Source organism: Camelus dromedarius, chromosome 8 (assembly GCF_036321535.1).
Source record: "Camelus dromedarius isolate mCamDro1 chromosome 8, mCamDro1.pat, whole genome shotgun sequence".
Lineage (NCBI taxonomy): Eukaryota > Metazoa > Chordata > Mammalia > Artiodactyla > Camelidae > Camelus > Camelus dromedarius.
Genome location: NC_087443.1, coordinates 2,303,943 through 2,321,694, shown reverse-complemented (window position 1 = coordinate 2,321,694; position 17,752 = coordinate 2,303,943). Strand labels below are relative to the sequence as shown.

Below are 17,752 nucleotides of genomic sequence, written 5' to 3'. Positions count from 1 at the left end.
ACAGTTAGGCAAACCCGATCTCCTTGAAAGCGGGTGTGTGTAGAGCTGTGACGTGTCTGAGTTAGGGGGACGAGGGAGAGATGTGCGCCCTCGAGAAACCATGGAGAGATGCCCTGAGGTCTCCGTTGTGGGTCAGCGGGAGGGTCCCTGGGTCTGTGTCTGAAGTCTTTCCGCTCTTTAATGACAGTTGCATTTTGAAGAGCCACAGCCTTTTCACTTTGCATTCAAGGCTGTGCAAACTGCTGGTGTGTTTTGGTTGGTTTGGTGTTTTGGTCATAATAATAATCACAGAATCTTATAGTGAGGGGTGTGTGTGTGTAGAAAACTGTTCTGAAAGGCTGGACGGGACCTGGTTAGTGACGGAGAGCCTCTTACCCCCTGAAAAGACCCTCGGATCACGGCCCTGTGCCTCTCCTGGATTCAGTAACAGACACAGGAACGTTCAATAAGGACAAGTTAACATTATTCAAGAGAAAAAGAAGGCCCGAGTAATAGACAGCTGTTGCCTTGGAGTCGAAAGAGAAATAAACTCAGGCTTTAGGGACATGGACTGGGTAGGATGGAAAGGAACTTCTTGAAAGTTGCCTCACCTTGGACTGTTTTGGAAGGAGAAGTCTCCTGAAGATGTCTTTATACCTCCCTGAGTCTTGCTTTCATCTTAACTAAAAGGGCGGTTAAACTTTGCCCATGAGTCAGACTTTTTACCCCCTGGGTTAACCTTCTAGTTGAGGATCTGCTGGAACAGTAAGCATAGAGGACTTCACTCCCAAAGGCCCCATCGGGATGTGCAGACAGGCCTGGTGCAGAGGGACTGCCAAGTGAGAAGTCATTCTGTCCCCTGTCAGCCGGGTGCACAAGACAAGTCACAGCCTCTTTGTCTGGAGGGGAAGGGCTCCGGTCTGCCAGGCTTCAGAAGCCCCTCGGGTGCTAGCGGGAGACCCAGCGCCCCTCCTGGCCGCGGCGCCCCGTCCAGCAACCCAGTGCCCTCTGAGAGGAGCCAAGGACACAATGGGGTGCAAGCTGATACCGGCCTCCCCCGTGACTCACTTGATGTTCTGGTCACTGTGGCTTCAGCACGGCCCCCAGGACTGTCCTCCAGGTCAGACGCCTGGTTTCACTTACAGGTACATCACCACTTAAAAATAATGCTCCCAGGGGCCTGGCCAAGAAAACGAAGGGAGAATAAAGTTCATCTGAGGCGTTGGGGAGACAGCGTTCCTCTGTGTTTAGAAGTCTCTTGGCCTGACAGACTTTTACTAACCCTTCTCATGATCGATCAGAGGACAGTGATCACCGTTGCGATGGTGACGATGAACAGAATCCCGAAATGCCCTGCTCGTTCCCAGTCAGATCTTTCAAAACGATTGTCTGTTTAATCTGAGCGCAGGTCCACTTTTCTTCCCGTCATCTGGGAAAGTGACTCTTTCTTTCCCCTCTGACAGTGAGTTGGACTATCACGATGCCGTGAACATCAACGATCGCTGCCAGAAAATCTGCGACCAGTGGGACCGGCTGGGGACCCTCACCCAGAAGAGGAGAGAGGCCCTGGAGGTGCGTCTCCAAGACGGTGGGCGGGAAACCTTCTGATGGAGGCTCTTTAAGTCAATGTTACTAACTTTGTTTTTCTGTGGCCTTATGTGTGTAACACAAAATGGACTGTCTAGTGAAGGGGTCTCCCACAGATAGCGTGAAAAGCAGGAGGAGGAGGGGAAGCTGGTGGTTTTACACTGTGATTTATCCACACGGAAGTTGTTTTCTTTTCTTTTGAGGGGGGAGCGGTAATTAGCTTTATTCTTTATTTATTTCATGGAGGTGCTGGGGATTGAACCCAGGACCTCGTGCATGCTAAGCACGCACTCTACCACTGAGCTGTACCCACTCCCCCATTCATATGGCACTGACGTGTACTTTTTAATTTAAAAAAAAACCCCGAAATCCAGGAGTAATGAGATTATGGTATAAACCCACTTTGTATTAAGTAGTCCTCACAGTGAATTTCCAGAAGGCCTTATATGAGAGGGGATAGAGCCACAGCTGGGTCAGGAAATCGGGAGGAACTGAGGCTGAGATGTGCAAAGGGAAAACGGTGACTCGCGTCGAGGTCAGGAGAAATGGACGTGGAACAGAATCAGGTTGGGTTTGGCCTCATTCAGGTGTAAGACTTGGATAAACAGCAGGATGTGGCTGGTTTTTAGCTGAACCTAGTTGTCTCTCACCGTGGAAGACTCAGGCGATGCGAAGGGAGGAAGCAGGTAGCGATGTTCTGAGTCTTTTCACTCTGCTGCCTCCTGGATGCCAACCAGCTGTTAGCATATTCGCCTAAAGAAAAACGTCGTCGAGAGAAAGGAAGGGCCAGGCACAGACCAGAGAGCTCAGATACTTAGAGCCGGAGGAAAAACCAAATCTAATTCTGAAGACCCCTAGATCCCGATGCTTTCCCGCCTGCCTCCCGCCACCTGCCGTAGGAGAAAAGCATGGTGTCCCTCTCGGTGGTTCGGGGCCTCGAGCTTTCACGTGCCCAGAATGACACAGAGGATCTCTGTGTTAGATCGTGAGTGAGGATTTGAGAACATTACACGGTAGTTCCTCTGTCTTCTCTAGGTAGGTGACTTTTGGGAAAGGCACGCCGTGGATTATAAAATGAGGCTGATACCTTGGGTTTTGCGTTGTGATATGATTAGGGAATCAGGTCCTCCAGCTTATAAAGTACTGCTTTAGCCGAAGGAAGTTACTATGTGGGTTCTCAGTGTTCAAAAAAGTAGCCTGTAGTAGAGTATTCTGAGTGTGACTCTGGACGTTACTAAATCCAGCTCTGATTCAGAGGCACTCTGGAGACCTGCAGGGCTCACCCAGTCACTGGAACATCGGCTAGTCTCTTGCAGTCACAGGCTGATGATGAGCAAATGCCGGCTGCTCGTTTCCTGCTCTGGAATGCAGCCTTACACTTCCAGAGAATGGTCAGTTAATCTGCGGTAACGCTTGCTTCTATTTTAATTCATCTTCAGAGAACTGAGAAGTTGCTGGAAACCATCGATCAGCTTCACCTGGAGTTTGCCAAGAGAGCTGCTCCTTTCAACAACTGGATGGAAGGGGCCATGGAGGACCTGCAGGACATGTTCATCGTGCACAGCATCGAGGAGATCCAGGTACCTGGACCCCACTCCGTGCTCCCACTTTACTGGGAATGAATTGTAACTTTCTGTTATTTTTTTTTTGGAGGGAAGTAATTAGGTTGATTGATTGTTTGATTGATTGATTTAAATGGAGGTACTGGAGATTGAACCCAGGACCTCATGCATACTTAGCACATGCTCTGCCTCTGAGCTGTGCCCTCCCGCCTTCAATCGTAATTTTAAAAACTTAGAGTTCTCTTTTTGTTTTGTTGTTTTCCTTTTTCTTTATTTTTTTCCCACTAAGAAAAATACGGCTTGAAAGCGCAAGTTACCCTTTGACTTTTAGCTTAAAAGCACGTAGAGGACTCTTTGCTGCAGCTAAATTAGCATCAGTCAGATAACAGAGAGGCTGTGTAAAAGCTCCTGGTGAAACAGTGTGGACTCATGGACAGAGTGCACACGCAGGCTCACGGAGTTACTCCCAAGGAGAGAGGAGCTTCCTGGCTTCTGAGCTGACTGCTTCGCAAGTGTTTGCATATTCCTATTCATTAAGAGCTATAGAGTTTTGCCAGGTCATAAGAAATCACGAATCAGTACCTTCTGCCTACCACAGCCCCAGATGTTCTGCTTTTGATTTCTTCTGGAGCCTCAAAGCTGTAAATAAGACTTCCAAGGGATCATGATAGGGAGGAGGCAGTTTATTTAGAGACCACTTTACGGTGAATTTGATGTGTAGCAGAACATGAAGAGAAAACACTTCTAGCTTCTTTTTTCTGTGAAATAGAGAGGTCGTCAAAAAGAACCCAGGTAGAAAGGAAATCCTGACGGTTGGGACTGGACCCACATCTTCCTGCCAAGGAGCAGTCTGGGAGGGCTTGCCCCTGGGGGTGAGGGGAAAGGCAGCGCCTTGCTAAGCGCTGGCTTCGCCTTCTGAGAGAGGCTGTGGGGGTGTTCCTTGCATGCACTCTTCAGCACAGGTTAGCAACCTAAAATCGCTTGTTTTTGGAATAAGGGAGACCTCTACTGGAAGCCATACCTGAGGCACAAACTAGTTCGTTCAGGGAAAGGTGTGCTGGCAGCATTAGCCTCACACTGGAAGGTGGTCAGCACTTATGAGCTGAGCTTAAGGGCTGCTGGCTTACAGGTTAAGGCCAACGGGTAGGGTTGGGTTTTTTTTTAATTAAAAAAAAGTTTTTTGGGGGGGAGGTAATTAGCTTTTTTTTTATTTAAAAAGTTGGGGGGGTAGGTAATTAGGTTTTATTTATTTATCTTTGATGGAGGTACTGGGGATCGAACCCAGGACCTTATTATGCATGTTATGCACACACGTTGCCACTGAACTCTACCCTCCCCACCCCGTAAGGTTGTTAAGTGGAGGTTTTATAAAGCCTTAGGGGAGGGGGCTGGTTTCCTGGACTTTTCTTTTGGAGGAGGAAGGGTGTACGCCTGAGTGGTCTTTAGGTCCCAAGGCAGCAAATGTTAGGTTCTTTTGTTGGACTACAAAGGTAGACCTGGTTGTCAGAAAGGGCAGCTAAGTTGTTTTCTATGTCAGTTGAGCAAAACAATGAAAGCAAATGTGATTTTTTTTTTTTAAAAGAAGACAGTTACTTGTTGAGGAGTTGGGATTCATAGCCACCAACTGGTCATCATCATCTTAAATTTTTTTTTGTAAACATTTTTTTCTCTCCCCTCCCCCAGAGGGGGTAGGTAATTAGGTTGGTTGGTTTGTTTATTCATCCATTCATTCATTCATTTATTTAATGGAGGCACTGGCGATTGAACCCAGGACCTCATGCACGCCAAGCACACCCTCTACCCCTGAGCTGCACCCTCCCCCTCTTTTCTCCGTTTTTCGGGACCTGGACTTTTGTGTACCGAGTAGCTTTTCTGAGCCATCCAGGATGTTTCCCACCAGAGACACCCGCAGTGGTAAAGTCACTTACACAGATGTGGGAGGGAGCGGCAAGCCTGCAAAATTCACACCGAGCTGAGCCGGGTTTTCTCCACTCTGTCCCGGTTAGAGCTTGATTACTGCGCATGAGCAGTTCAAGGCCACGCTGCCGGAGGCGGACGGGGAGCGGCAGTCCATCATGGCCATCCAGAACGAGGTGGAGAAGGTGATCCAGAGCTACAGCATCAGGATCAGCTCCAGCAACCCCTACAGCACTGTCACCATGGACGAGCTCCGGGCCAAGTGGGACAAGGTGGGCGGCGGAGGGTGGGGCGGGCGCTCCTGAAGCCGGGGTGCGCCCCAAGAGGGCTGCAGACCACCTGATGCTGTGTCGTGACCAGGGTTCCCACTCACCCCGAATTTGACAGGAGTGTTTAGAAGCTAAACCGAAGCACATTAAAAATTTTAACTGTTTACTTGAACAAAAAGCAACTCGAATCAGGCTGCCTCCAATCTAGCAGATAGAAAGGGGCTCTGAGGAGCAGGACACAATGAAAGACTTTTATAGGCAGAAGTTATAGGAAGGGGAAAAAGGAAGTTACAGTGGGGAAAAAACATTGGGCTGGTTATGGCAAAGTTACTTTGCTTCCGGGGACGGTAGGGGCCTCTTGGGCAGACGTCCTCAGTAGTGCTCACCAGGCAGGTCCTGGCCCACTGGTTTAAGATTCCATTTCTGGGAGAGTGGAAATTAATTAAGTCAAGTCTCAGCCTGGCGGTGCGGGGCTTAGCATAAGTGACTCTGTTTGGGGGCCTATTGTCTTGTTTTTATCAGATGAAGTAGGTTGTTCTCTTAAATACCGTTCAGCAGCTTCTGTGTTTCGTTAGGAAAGAAAGCAGAAAGGATTCTCCTTCAGGAAACCCTTGCCAGTGTTGGCAAACTCAGCGCAGGTTATGATACTAATCCCATAAGGCAAACTATTTTTAAAACCCCAACTGGAAATGTGGAATCAGTCTGCTGCTAGGACGTCATTAAAGAATGTTTAGAAAGTGGGCTAGACGTGTCCCAAGTGTGTGAGTTTTAAGTGTGGAAAAATCACTTAGACAACGCTCAGCTGGGAAACTAAAGCACCTCCTGCTAACTTGCTGCCTCTTACATTTTGGGAAACTGTCTACAGACTTAATTATAGTGAAAATGGGATCGTTTGAGCCTTCTTGTCTCAGTCTTCAGTTTATTTTCATGGTTTCAGTTGCAGCGTGCCATCTCAGTAGGTGGCTATGAGTCTTTAAGGAGTAAGTCCACCATGTGGATCTGAGGTGACCTGCTATAAAAACACACACGCAACGGTTGTTACGTTATAAACGATGCAAAAGAGGTGGAAAAAAACAAGTATGGGAAAGAGAGTGTTCATCTCGAGAGAGACAGTAGTTAATTATTGTATTTGAGCTTAAAATTAGCTCCGGTCTTCTGACAGCCAGAGGGAAACATGTTGAGCCGAGCAGTTTCCTTGAAAAAAAAAAGGGAAATAATGTCGTTCCTTAAGTGGGATAAACTTTTCTACCATCACTAAGTTACAAAGCAACTTTGCCAGAGGGATTTTTGTAAAAGGGACAGTGAATAACAGTGTCTTTAGCAGCAGTTTTGCAGAAGACACACACAAGACTTCTGAAATAGCTCTTTTGTCTGTGGATTCAAAGAGAACTGAGGCATGGCATGAAAATGTAAGTCACATTCACACGTGTACGTACGGATGAAATGGAGAAGATACATATAGGGTGGTCCAGCGTCACACAGGAGTGAGTTCATGCATGGACCTAGCAGTTAAGCTCTCAACTCTGTGTGTCGTGGATCCCTTTGGCAGTCTCGGGAAGCCTGTGGATCCCTTCTGATAATGATGTGTAAATTCATAAAAAATACTTAAGGTTACAAATCAAAATTATATTAAAAATAGTTATAAAATATATTTTTTCAAAGGTGGGATACAGTAATGTATGTGCTTCTTTACTGACACATTTTATTATTATTTTTTTAAATGGAGGGACTGGGGATTGAACCCAGGACCTTGCGCACGCTAAGCACGCACTCTACCGCTGAGCTATACCCTCCCCAACCAAGATCCAACAGCATGTCTAGTAGTTCTGAGCGGTGATGAGCATACACGGTATTTTGGGAGGCAGGTGATAACTGATGTTATATGAGACTGTCTGTGACGTCTACTGTGATAAAGTCACAGGTGGATTTGCTGCCCAGGCTCATAATTGAAGGAAATGCTAACTTTCCGTTAGAGGTGGTGAAAACAGAGATGGACGCAGCCCCCGTGGGCTCAGTGCTGCAGGCCCAGAGCCCCTGGCCGGGGAGTGGTCAGTGTGCCTCGTGCAGACACACCCAGACTTTCAGCAGGCGCGAGTGGCACCGGGCGACAGTCAGGGCTGGACCGTGCTCTCCCTTTAGGCCCTACAGTAGGGGCTCCCACTCCCCTCCCCTCTCCGCCCCTGGGACTATCACCGCAGGTCAGGGCACCCCTCTGGGACCAGCCGGCTCTGACGTGTGGCCCTTGCACCCTGTCAGGTGAAGCAGCTCGTGCCCATCCGGGATCAGTCGCTGCAGGAGGAGCTGGCCCGCCAGCACACCAACGAGCGTCTGCGGCGCCAGTTCGCCGCCCAGGCCAATGCCATCGGGCCCTGGATCCAGAACAAGATGGAGGTGAGTCGGTGCCCTTCGGAGGGTGTGTGGCAGCCACCTGGCCTCCCGCAGCCCGTGAGCCCAGGAACGTTAGTGCCGAGCGCGGGCGCACGTGCGCTAAGGACAGACAAGGCTGTTCTTGCTTCCGTCCGTCATTCTGTCATTAAAAAGGGGGAGGGGGCTCCTTCTCAGTGCTTAGCCTCTCTCTGCACGACCTGGATTTTTAACCATCCGCCCATCTCTCCAGAAAACGTGTGAAGAGTCACAAATACTTCGCGTTCTCAGAACCGTTAAGGAAGAGTAATCTTCGGATGTCACTGATTTCTGGGTTCAGTTTATCGCCAAGCACAGCCAAGAGGCATTTATTGGCCTACTTACATTTTCCCCCCAACCTCCTTTTTGGTGATAAAATGTTACCTTTTGTTTGTTTGTTTGTTTTTGGCGGGTAGGTAATTAAGTCTATTTTATTATTATTTAATGGAGGTTATTTATTTAATTGAACCCAGGGCCTCCTGCACACTAAGCACCTACTCTAACCCTGAGCTGCGCCTTCCCTCTGTGAGCGTCTTTCTTAAAGAGGGGAGCGTCTAAGAATACGGGGATTTCTTTGGACCGGCGATGCAGCACAGAGCAGCCTGGGATCTGTCCCGCCGCTGCGTGCATGCGGGGCCTCCCCTGTCCTCCAGGAGAGGCAGCTCCCCCACCCCCAACCCAGCGCCCAGGGAGGCTCCCACCCTGAGGAAGGCCAGTGCCTCCCTTCTCACCTCTCTGGCTTTACTTTCGTGGAGCTTGGTTCTCTGGGAGGAGTAGAACCACAGCTTGTTTCACGCTGTGGTCCCGCCCCGATTCCTGCATCCTCTGGGAAGTCCAGCGGCTCTGGCTGCTGCCCGACGGGGGCAGGCGTGGGGCTGGAGGTGGGGGGCCGGGGAGGAGCTCCCTGTGGCCGGCTCACGCCCCGTCCTTGCCTCGCAGGAGATCGCCCGCAGCTCCATCCAGATCACGGGCGCCCTGGAGGACCAGATGAACCAGCTGAAGCAGTACGAGCACAACATCATTAACTACAAGAGCAACATCGACAAGCTGGAGGGCGACCACCAGCTCATCCAGGAGGCCCTGGTCTTCGACAACAAGCACACCAACTACACCATGGAGGTACGGCTGCGGGCGGGCCGGGGCCGCCCTCGCTTCTGGTGGCGCCCTCCTCCCAGCGTCTGTCTGTTGCGGCTTCATTCTCCCAGCATCAGCGTGAGGGGCCACTAGGCCTCTCCTGTCCCTGTGTGTGAAAAGGCTCTGTGACCTGTCTCGAGCCCCTGTAAGTCATCCCCATCCTCCTCAATGTCGTCGTCACAGTCACAACAGTGAGCTTTCTGCTGCGCGGAGAGGCTACCAGGAGTTGGGCTGTGGCATTTCTGTCAGTTCGGCCTTTCTGGGAGCCCGTGGGTATAATCCAGGGCCCAGCCTGCCACGTGGTCGATGGAAAGGTGTCCCTAGTGACAGACTACACGCTGTACACTTGACCTGCAAAGTGCCAGTTGCCGCTCTTAGATCCCTGGTTTCACTTCTGAGAACTTCCCATCACAGAATCTCACAAAACGAGGAAACGCAGAGGAAGGGCAGCACAGGGAAGGCCTGCGCGTCTCCCCTTGGGCCGACTCCCCCGTGGCGGAAGCGAGGGGGCGAGACTGATGTGCTGGGAGAGCCGGGAGCTGACCACTTCCTGTCTCCCCGGCAGCACATCCGCGTGGGGTGGGAGCTGCTGCTGACCACCATCGCCAGGACCATCAACGAGGTGGAGACCCAGATCCTGACGCGAGACGCCAAGGGCATCACCCAGGAGCAGATGAACGAGTTCCGGGCCTCCTTCAACCACTTCGACAGGGTGGGTGCCTCGCTCCCGCCGCTGTGTGAGGGGCCACGCTGGGGACGCCAGACGTGCATTTGAGATAATACTCGGGCTGTTATTGGAGTCTTCATGTCTGTAAAGGTTACAGGGAAACAGGCTGATTTATGCCACAGGACAACAGCCACCGGGGTGAGGTGTGCTGGGCTCTGATGTCCTCGGGGTGACACCGAGTCCAGATCACATCGTGACCGCCTACAGTTCACAGCTGGCAGCAAAGCGAGGCTGGCTCCACGTGAAGGCGTGTTCTTAAGAAGACGCGGTTTAGGTCATTTTTCCAAATACTTGAACACAAAGCTCTAGTGTACCTCTCCTGATTAACTATTTAGTGAAGTACCTGATGAAAATTAACCTACTCTTTTGAGATATAAAAGTAACTTTTCTTTTTTAATGAACAAAATTGACTCATGAAATGTTTTAAGGAAGATGCTCCAGCAAAACGGTGATCATTTTCACGGTAAAGGCACATGAAAAGTTAAGTGCTTCTCTTAGAATATTAGCTAGTACTTTGGTTTCAATACTGTTGAGTAAAAGCAGTTCCTCACAAGAAGACCCCTAGTTCCTTACTATCCAGTTAAAAGTGACTCTTTAGGCCACAGTCCACTGGTTAACGATCACTAAAAAAGTATATTCCATTACTTTGTTCGCGACCCTATTTTCGATTTACAAACATTTGTTAAATGGTTCTTAAGATGCCTCTGGGCGAGGCCAGCCATGTTCAGGCCTATAAAAGACTTCAGAAAGCAGACTTTGGACCGGGAGCTGAGGCATGAGTACAGAGTTCCACACAGAGCTGGATATGAAAGTTAGCCTGGTTTCAGCACCATTTACTGCACAGAAACACGCTGCAACACTGAGCTGCCTTCATTCACTGACATTCAAGTCATTTTCCTCCTGCCGATCAGAGCTCCTACACACGTCCGTCTGGGCTCATGTGGGGGCAGCTCCCACTCTTTTGGGCCACCTCAGAGGGAGAAACCACATTTACTTGAATCTAGGATAATGAGACGGTCTTTTGCAACAAAAGTCCAAAGGGGGAGGACAGCCCAGAACCTGCCAAGTTTGAAAGTCTCCGTTGAATAACTGGCTTGGCCAATAGTAAAAGCGTTTTCTTACCTTTGAGTTTATGCTGATGCTTGGTCCTTAGCTGTCCTCCCAAAACCTGCAGGAAAACCTTGAGCACCGCCACACACTTGCCGTCACACCGAGGGCTCTGCGTGGGCATGTGTTTCAGTGGAATGTGGGTCAGTTGGTCCTGACCTGGCCTTTTCTGGCCGTGACAGCTGTGGTCCCCTGGGGCCCTCCTGCATGCTGCTCCAGGTAGACCCTCACTGGATTTGTGTGGGAGGCTGGGTTTGCGTGGGAGGCTGGGTTTGCTGCATGGAGCGGCCTCTCCACCAGGTCCACTGGCCTGGGAGTGGCTGTGGGGTAACTTTCCAGCTTGGGTTGTAGCAACGTGGTCATCTTTGGGGGTGTCTTACCAGTGAGGACTGCATGGGGCCACGCTAGAGCGTCAGGATTTCTCAGAGCACCTGCAGTGCGTTCCAGCGGCGGCGGGGGCAGCACGCAGCCCCGGACGAGGCTGTTCTCTGTGGCCCTGGGTAGTTCCTCCTGCTTTCTTGAACATGTGGTCTCCTTTCATTTTTGACCACTGTTCGCCCTCCTTTCCCCCTTTCTCCTTTTTGAGAAATTATTTTGGAACGTCCCCATGTTGGGGCTGTCCTTCCTGTAAGTCAGCAGTGACCTTTACGGACTCTTTGGCCAAGCTCCGAGTGTCCCTTCTCTTCCTGGCTTCTGTTCACTGTGCCTCTAATTCTCCATTTCTCTGCTCTGTACCTGTCGCAGAGGAAGAATGGCCTGATGGACCATGAGGATTTCAGAGCCTGCCTGATCTCCATGGGCTATGACCTGGTAAGACAGAGGCCCAAGTTCTACTGACACGTGACACGTGACACGTGAGCTTAGCTTTACGTCGTAGGCAATGCCGGCCATACAGAACGCAGGCAGCACACCTGGGACGGGGTCACCTCTGTTGTCCAGGGTAACACTTTGGAAGGTGTGCCTGCTACTACAGAACAACAGTTTCACTCAGCCAGAACATTCATTTTCATTCAATTATTGGTCAGATTTTTTTTTTCCTTGAAGTTTAGTTGATTTATAATGTTGTGTTAATTTCTGGTGTATAGCATAGTGATTCAGTTATACATATATATATCTTCTTTTTCATTAAACTCTATTATAAGAATGTAATTCCCTGTGCTATATAGTAGCACCTTGCTGTTATTCTATTTTATATATAGTAGCTAGTGTCTGCTAATCCGAAATTCCTAATTTATCCCCACCCCCACCCCCTTTCCCTTTGGTAACCATAAGTTTGTTTTCTATGAGTGTTTCTGTTTTTATGTTGTTTTGGCTTTTTTTGGCAGGGAGGGGAGGTAATTAGGTTTATTTATTTATTTTTAATGTGGGTACTGGAGATCGAACCCAGGACCTCGTGCATACTAAGCACGTGCTCTACCACTGAGCTATACCCTCCCCCTTGTTTCTGTTTTGTAAATAAGTTCATTTGTATTTATTTTTTAGATTCCACATATATATTATATAATATTTGCTTTCTTTGTCTAACTTACTTCACTTAGTATGATCATCTCCAGGTCCATACACGTTGCTGCAAATGGCATTATTTCATTCTTTTTTATGGCTGAGTAGTATTCCATTGTATAAATATACCACAGCTTCTTTATCCAGACATCTATTGAGGGACATTTAGGTTGTTTCCATGTCAGCTTTTCTTCATAGTGAAGGAAGAGAACATAAACTTTCCTGAAGATTTTTAAAACAGTTTAATTGAGATATAATTCACATAGCGTACAGTTTGCCCATTTAAAGTGTACACTGCAATGTCTTTTAGTATCCTGCTGATTTTTAAAGTGATTTTTCCTCGAGTATTTTAGAAGGTAAAAAGTTTTTAGTAATAAATGAGCTAAGGATACCTTCAATCTCCCCACGGGCTGTGAGGGTGTGGGCGGGCCCCCACCCCTATTACCTGTTGATGTACTGCTGGGCACGGGCTGCTCCAGTTCCACTCAGGACTTTCACAGAAGCATCACGAGAGCCTCTTTGGACCTGCCTTCTCTTTAGCAGTGCCCCCTAATCGGTTGTACTCTGAGAACAGGCTTGACTCCTTTTGAATTCCTCCTCCATCATTACCTTTAAGTCCTGAAGGCAACTCGGGTCAGAGAGAGGACGGAATTCTGACAAAATTTGGGAGCTTCTATGTTGATGCTACAGCAGTGTTTAAAGTCACTTGGTGGCGATAAGCTTAAGTCACCCGCCAAGAGGAATCTGTTCCAGAAGTGGGAGGGAAATGCAGGGGATGTTAAGTTTTAAGTAGAAAGGAACTTGCCCTCCAGCAGGTAGAAACGGGGGAATGGCTCTGCTGGGAGGGGTGTCCACTGATGTAAACGATGCTCCTTTCCAACCTGGTGCCAGGGTGAAGCTGAGTTCGCCCGCATCATGACCCTGGTGGACCCCAACGGGCAGGGCACCGTCACCTTCCAGTCCTTCATCGACTTCATGACCAGGGAGACGGCCGACACCGACACCGCTGAGCAGGTCATCGCCTCCTTCCGCATCCTGGCTTCCGACAAGGTCCGTGTGGACGCATGCTCTTCTGCTTGTGCAGGGCGCTGTGCTAATAAAAAAGACACAGCCACGCAAATGATGGGCATTCTGATCCTGGTGCCTGTGGTACTGCAGCAGCGCTGAATTCAGAAAGCATGGAAGTCTAGCTGTGGTGGGCCTAGGACAGACGGAACACACACGTGCCATCCCTGCATCTGTGCCTGGTCCTCATGGGGCCGTTTACAGAGGGAACCCAGAGTGTGTATTTTGCAGAGGTTTTTGTGTGTGTTTTACTGGTTCAGCACAACTTTACATTCTGGGTTGGTAGTTACAACTCTGAAAGAAGGAACCACACCGATTCAGATGTTACAAAACTGAGAACCCTCTCTTAAGGATCAGTGACCCCGACTTTGTGCCCAGCCCTTGGAGCAAAGTTAGCAAAGTTAAATACAGCTGTTCAGTCATTTTAAAAACTGACAAGATTTTCATCACCTGTAGCCTAGAAATTAAGAAGGAGTTTCCCCGCAAGTTTAGAATGTTCACATCTGGTTAGAAAAACAACAGAAACGTCTCGGTATGCACAAATTCCGTTTGGGATATGATTCTTTTATCTGGTGTTCTAGCTGAGAGGGAAAGGAAGTTGGGATGTTAAAACATCAGCACCGCCATGTTTATTACCTTAAAAAATCTTACCCGACAAGATAAAGTGTCTTTAAAATAATTACATTTGTTTTACAATGAATCCTTTATCATAGAGAAGAGATGGAGGGGAGAAAGTCCAACTGATGTAGGAGGTAATAAACCACAGGTCATCTAACCCCTTACAAAACTCTACTATAAATTACAACGTGATATTTGTTCTTTATTTGACTCTTACCAGCCAGTCTATTTTACCAGAAATATCCTACTTCCTGGTGGACAACTGACGTTAAAAAGAAAGAAAGATTCAATGTTAGTTGTAGTTTCCTTTAGAAAGAAGCTGTCTCCAGTGGCAACACGCTTCTAGCTTTTTAATAAACTGCATAGGAAAATGACTGCATTTGCTAAAAGCACGTATCATACACACACACATACACAGATAATGTTAAATACCCCTGTTTTCATCAGCGTATGACGTCAACCGGCCATCCCTGTATCTTTCTGGTACAAAGTTTAGATCAGAGCATTTTCACTTGCATCATGCCTCAGTTAGGGAAATACTGGTGGTCATGCCCGCTGTGCATTTCTTTCTGAAGTGTGTGAAATTCCTGCTGGCCCGAAGACCAACCACCTTGCACAGAAGCTCTCACGAGTGAAACTCAGCCTTTTGTTGGTTGTCTGGCACTATCCCCATTCAACTCCCCGCCTTTAGCCCCTTTTAAAAATTAAACAAATGTGAGCAAGGTGTAAGTGTTTAGACCACGTAGTATAACGTCCCAGCGTTTTCTGCAACTTTGTGAATGCCTGTGTGTCTCTTCCAGCCGTACATCCTGGCGGAGGAGCTGCGCCGCGAGCTGCCCCCGGACCAGGCCCAGTACTGCATCAAGAGGATGCCCGCCTACTCGGGCCCCGGCAGCGTGCCCGGAGCCCTGGATTACACCGCCTTCTCCTCCGCCCTCTACGGGGAGAGCGACCTGTGATGCTGAGTTCTGTAACCATGGGTCCCATCAGAACGCAATAAAAGCTGAAGTCACGGTTTGTTTCTTGGAAACTTTGACAAGCTTCATTAAGTTAAGAGAGAATTTTTTGCCGTTCAGTTTTTGCTAGCAGTGTTAATCTGGCTGGGGTTAAGTTTTTACAGTGTATGACACGGTGTGCTTCACAAATAGGTTTATTTCTGAGTTTTTAGCTAAATGCAATGAAATGTCAGGGGTTTTGTTGGGTTCTTTGATAAAACAAAGCAGATTACTTGAGTAGTATGGAATTAGGAGGGCCTAGGGACAGAACAAAAGCACAAAACAGGAAAATTCCCAAACAGTCCAGATTTAAGACTAGGGAAAAAAAGCAAATGTTTGATATTTTTAGAATATTCTTTGCATCTAATTTGCTTATATGATCACCCCTAGGGGAGGATGTCGGGGATCTCGGTGTTTCACTTTCTTGCTTATCCAAAGATTAGCTCTATTGAAGGTAAATGGTACTGTTGCCTCGTTAGCTGAATTTAATATTGTGAGATGGAACTTCCAGGGAATAGAAACAGACTACCCGAAAGGCGTCTAGTACTTACAAAGTGTTCGGTGGGGATTACCGCCGGCTCTTCATTATTAGGACTATGTCGCCTAGTGAGTGGATTTCAATGCCTTACTTACCCTCCAAAGTAGGGACCTCAGGGAACGTGGAAGACAGTTTAACTGCCAGAGAGAAAGATGGAATCGCTAGGCAAGATGAGTGTTTTAGGATTATTTCTTGATTCCAGGTTTCTGTGCTTTTTCCTGAGGTTGTCAGTATGCTAGGTTCTCCAGAGATGACCGAAGATGTCTGTAGCAATAGTTCACACAAGGGGACACACCAGAAACTGGTCCCCGTCCAGCTCCCCAGGCAGGTCTCCTTTATGCCTTTAGTTTCAGGGTCTGGTAAGGAGGAGTTAGGTTACAGCAGTAGAGGTAAGTTTTTTCACTGCAGAACCTTCACATACTTGGAGGTGGATTCAGTTTGTGCAGCAGGAGTTCCTAGATGCGTCTGTCGCACTGGGGGTGCACTCCCATGTGACTGGATGGTGGGTCCTAGCACGTCCCAGCTCTGGCTCTGTCCGCATGGAAGCCCCACGGCAGAGGACGCCAAGCGCACCTGCCTGCATGCTGAGCTGTCAGCGTTCACCCATTTTTCTGCTCGGGCAGCCATATGCTGTACCCCGCAACCCCTGCCCAGTTTTTCCATCTTGTTGGCAGCTTGTAGAGAAGAAAGTGGAATTCTTTTTATAGCTGAGTCCTGAATGATCAGGAAATGAATTGCAAACAGCAATTAAAGTTTTACTAGAAAAGCAGTAACGTGCCTATTACCTACAGCCTGTCTCCTCAGATTTTTATAGCTTTCCACCGATAGCTGGAAATGTGGTATTTTCCATTCATAACTGTCTGGTAACTGAATACTTTTAACTACATTAGCCCATTTAGAACTTTCAGTCTTTATAAATTTCATTTAATTTTGCTTCGTTTAGTTAAGCAGTTGGTAGTTTGCAAGTTCCTGAAATATCCGAGTCCTTGAGTTCGGTGTCGGACACTTTCGGGGTGGTGTTCAGGTGAACTCGGACTCCTTATTTGACTTCAAGCAGGTGCTATATTCCAGCCATAAACATTAAGGGGAAAAACGGGAAGCTGTTCTGCCTTTGAGGCCACCAGGGGGATTTGTGGGGTTTCAGGATGGGCATAGGTAGTCCATCTACCTAAAATTTTAGTTTCTTTACAACATTCGGGCAAGAGAATGGATCAATACTATTTGCTAATAAATGAAAAAAGGAAATAAGCTCTGAAAAAAACACTTAATAAACATGTTTATACTCTCATTTTAGAAGTTTTTATTTCTGAAGCTGAATTACTGATTAAACTTAATTTGTAAAAGAAAAGGAATGCCTGTTTTTATTATTTCAAAGAATAACCAGTTTCTTTAATCATAAACTTTCCTCACTTGAAATTTCTGTCACGTTTGGGGGAGTGTATTGGAGAAGGTAATGAGGTTTATGTTTATGTTTTTGTTTTTTTAAAAACGGAGGTATGAGGGATTGAACCCAGGACCTCAAGCACACAAGGCACACACTTTACCACCAAGCTACACTTGGCTGTTGTTTCCCACGCTGTTCCTACTGGCTCTTGTGTGTTCGTGAAATAAGAAGCTGGAGATGAGTGCTCTACAGCCCTGAAGTGAAAAGAAAACTCTAAATGATACAAAGTTAGAAACTTGTATTTTAAGAAGTAGGAACTTGTTACCAAGCTGACCAAGGTTGACACACAGTTTCTTGCGTTATTTACCAAGAAGGCATTGGGGCGTCCAACTATGTCCACGAACTTTCTCAAATACCCAGGAGCCTATGCAGTGACTATATTGCATTGTAACACTTAATATACTGCGTGCCTGAGGCGTTTTCAAATTTCAGATGGAATCAGCAGAGAAAGAGACAGGATTTCTTTTCCCTTTTGGATTAATAATTCAGTACTTAAGCAACAGACAGACCATCCTTCCTCTTAAGCTGGGAGTTGGAGGTGGTGGTGATTTGTCAGTGAGAATCCCTAGCCTTGAAGTCTTTCTGGAATTATCTCCGTGGCATTGCTGACTTCCCCGTCGGTACACAGATGGGCAGAAGAAAGGCTGGGAGTCCAAGTTATGTGGCTGGGAACTTCCAGGAAGCCATGGTGGCAGATTTACAGATAACCAGTCACAGGGTGTCTTTGTAAGACCAGCTCCCAGAGATGGAGAAAGATTAGCTATGTCAAGAACAGTCAAAGAAAAAAAGACCTTTGAATACCCACGATGAACAATGACATGTATTTATGGTGGACTTTTAATTGTGTAATTGCAGAATTACCTAGGTGACAGTGCCCAAAACCGAGGCTGGCAGCCCTGCTCACAAT

At 47.8% G+C, this 17,752-nt stretch overlaps 1 protein-coding gene and 1 non-coding gene across 2 annotated transcripts in view; one reads left to right on the top strand and one right to left on the bottom strand.

Annotated features, from left to right (window-relative positions):
* ACTN2 (actinin alpha 2) overlaps positions 1–14,898 on the top strand; it is a 62,544-nt gene extending 47,646 nt beyond the window's left edge. Inside the window, exons 13-21 of the mRNA XM_010979770.3 lie at positions 1,443–1,551; positions 3,006–3,146; positions 5,135–5,317; positions 7,571–7,705; positions 8,657–8,836; positions 9,417–9,563; positions 11,430–11,495; positions 13,077–13,235; positions 14,669–14,898. Coding sequence (XP_010978072.1) covers positions 1,443–1,551; positions 3,006–3,146; positions 5,135–5,317; positions 7,571–7,705; positions 8,657–8,836; positions 9,417–9,563; positions 11,430–11,495; positions 13,077–13,235; positions 14,669–14,827 — 1,279 coding nt within the window. The 3' untranslated portion in view covers positions 14,828–14,898. The remainder of the gene's footprint in view (positions 1–1,442; positions 1,552–3,005; positions 3,147–5,134; positions 5,318–7,570; positions 7,706–8,656; positions 8,837–9,416; positions 9,564–11,429; positions 11,496–13,076; positions 13,236–14,668) is intronic.
* On the bottom strand, positions 12,048–12,119 carry TRNAT-AGU (transfer RNA threonine (anticodon AGU)). Its single transcript has one exon. It is a non-coding gene; the product is annotated as a tRNA-Thr (tRNA).
* Positions 14,899–17,752: the final 2,854 nt, after the last annotated feature.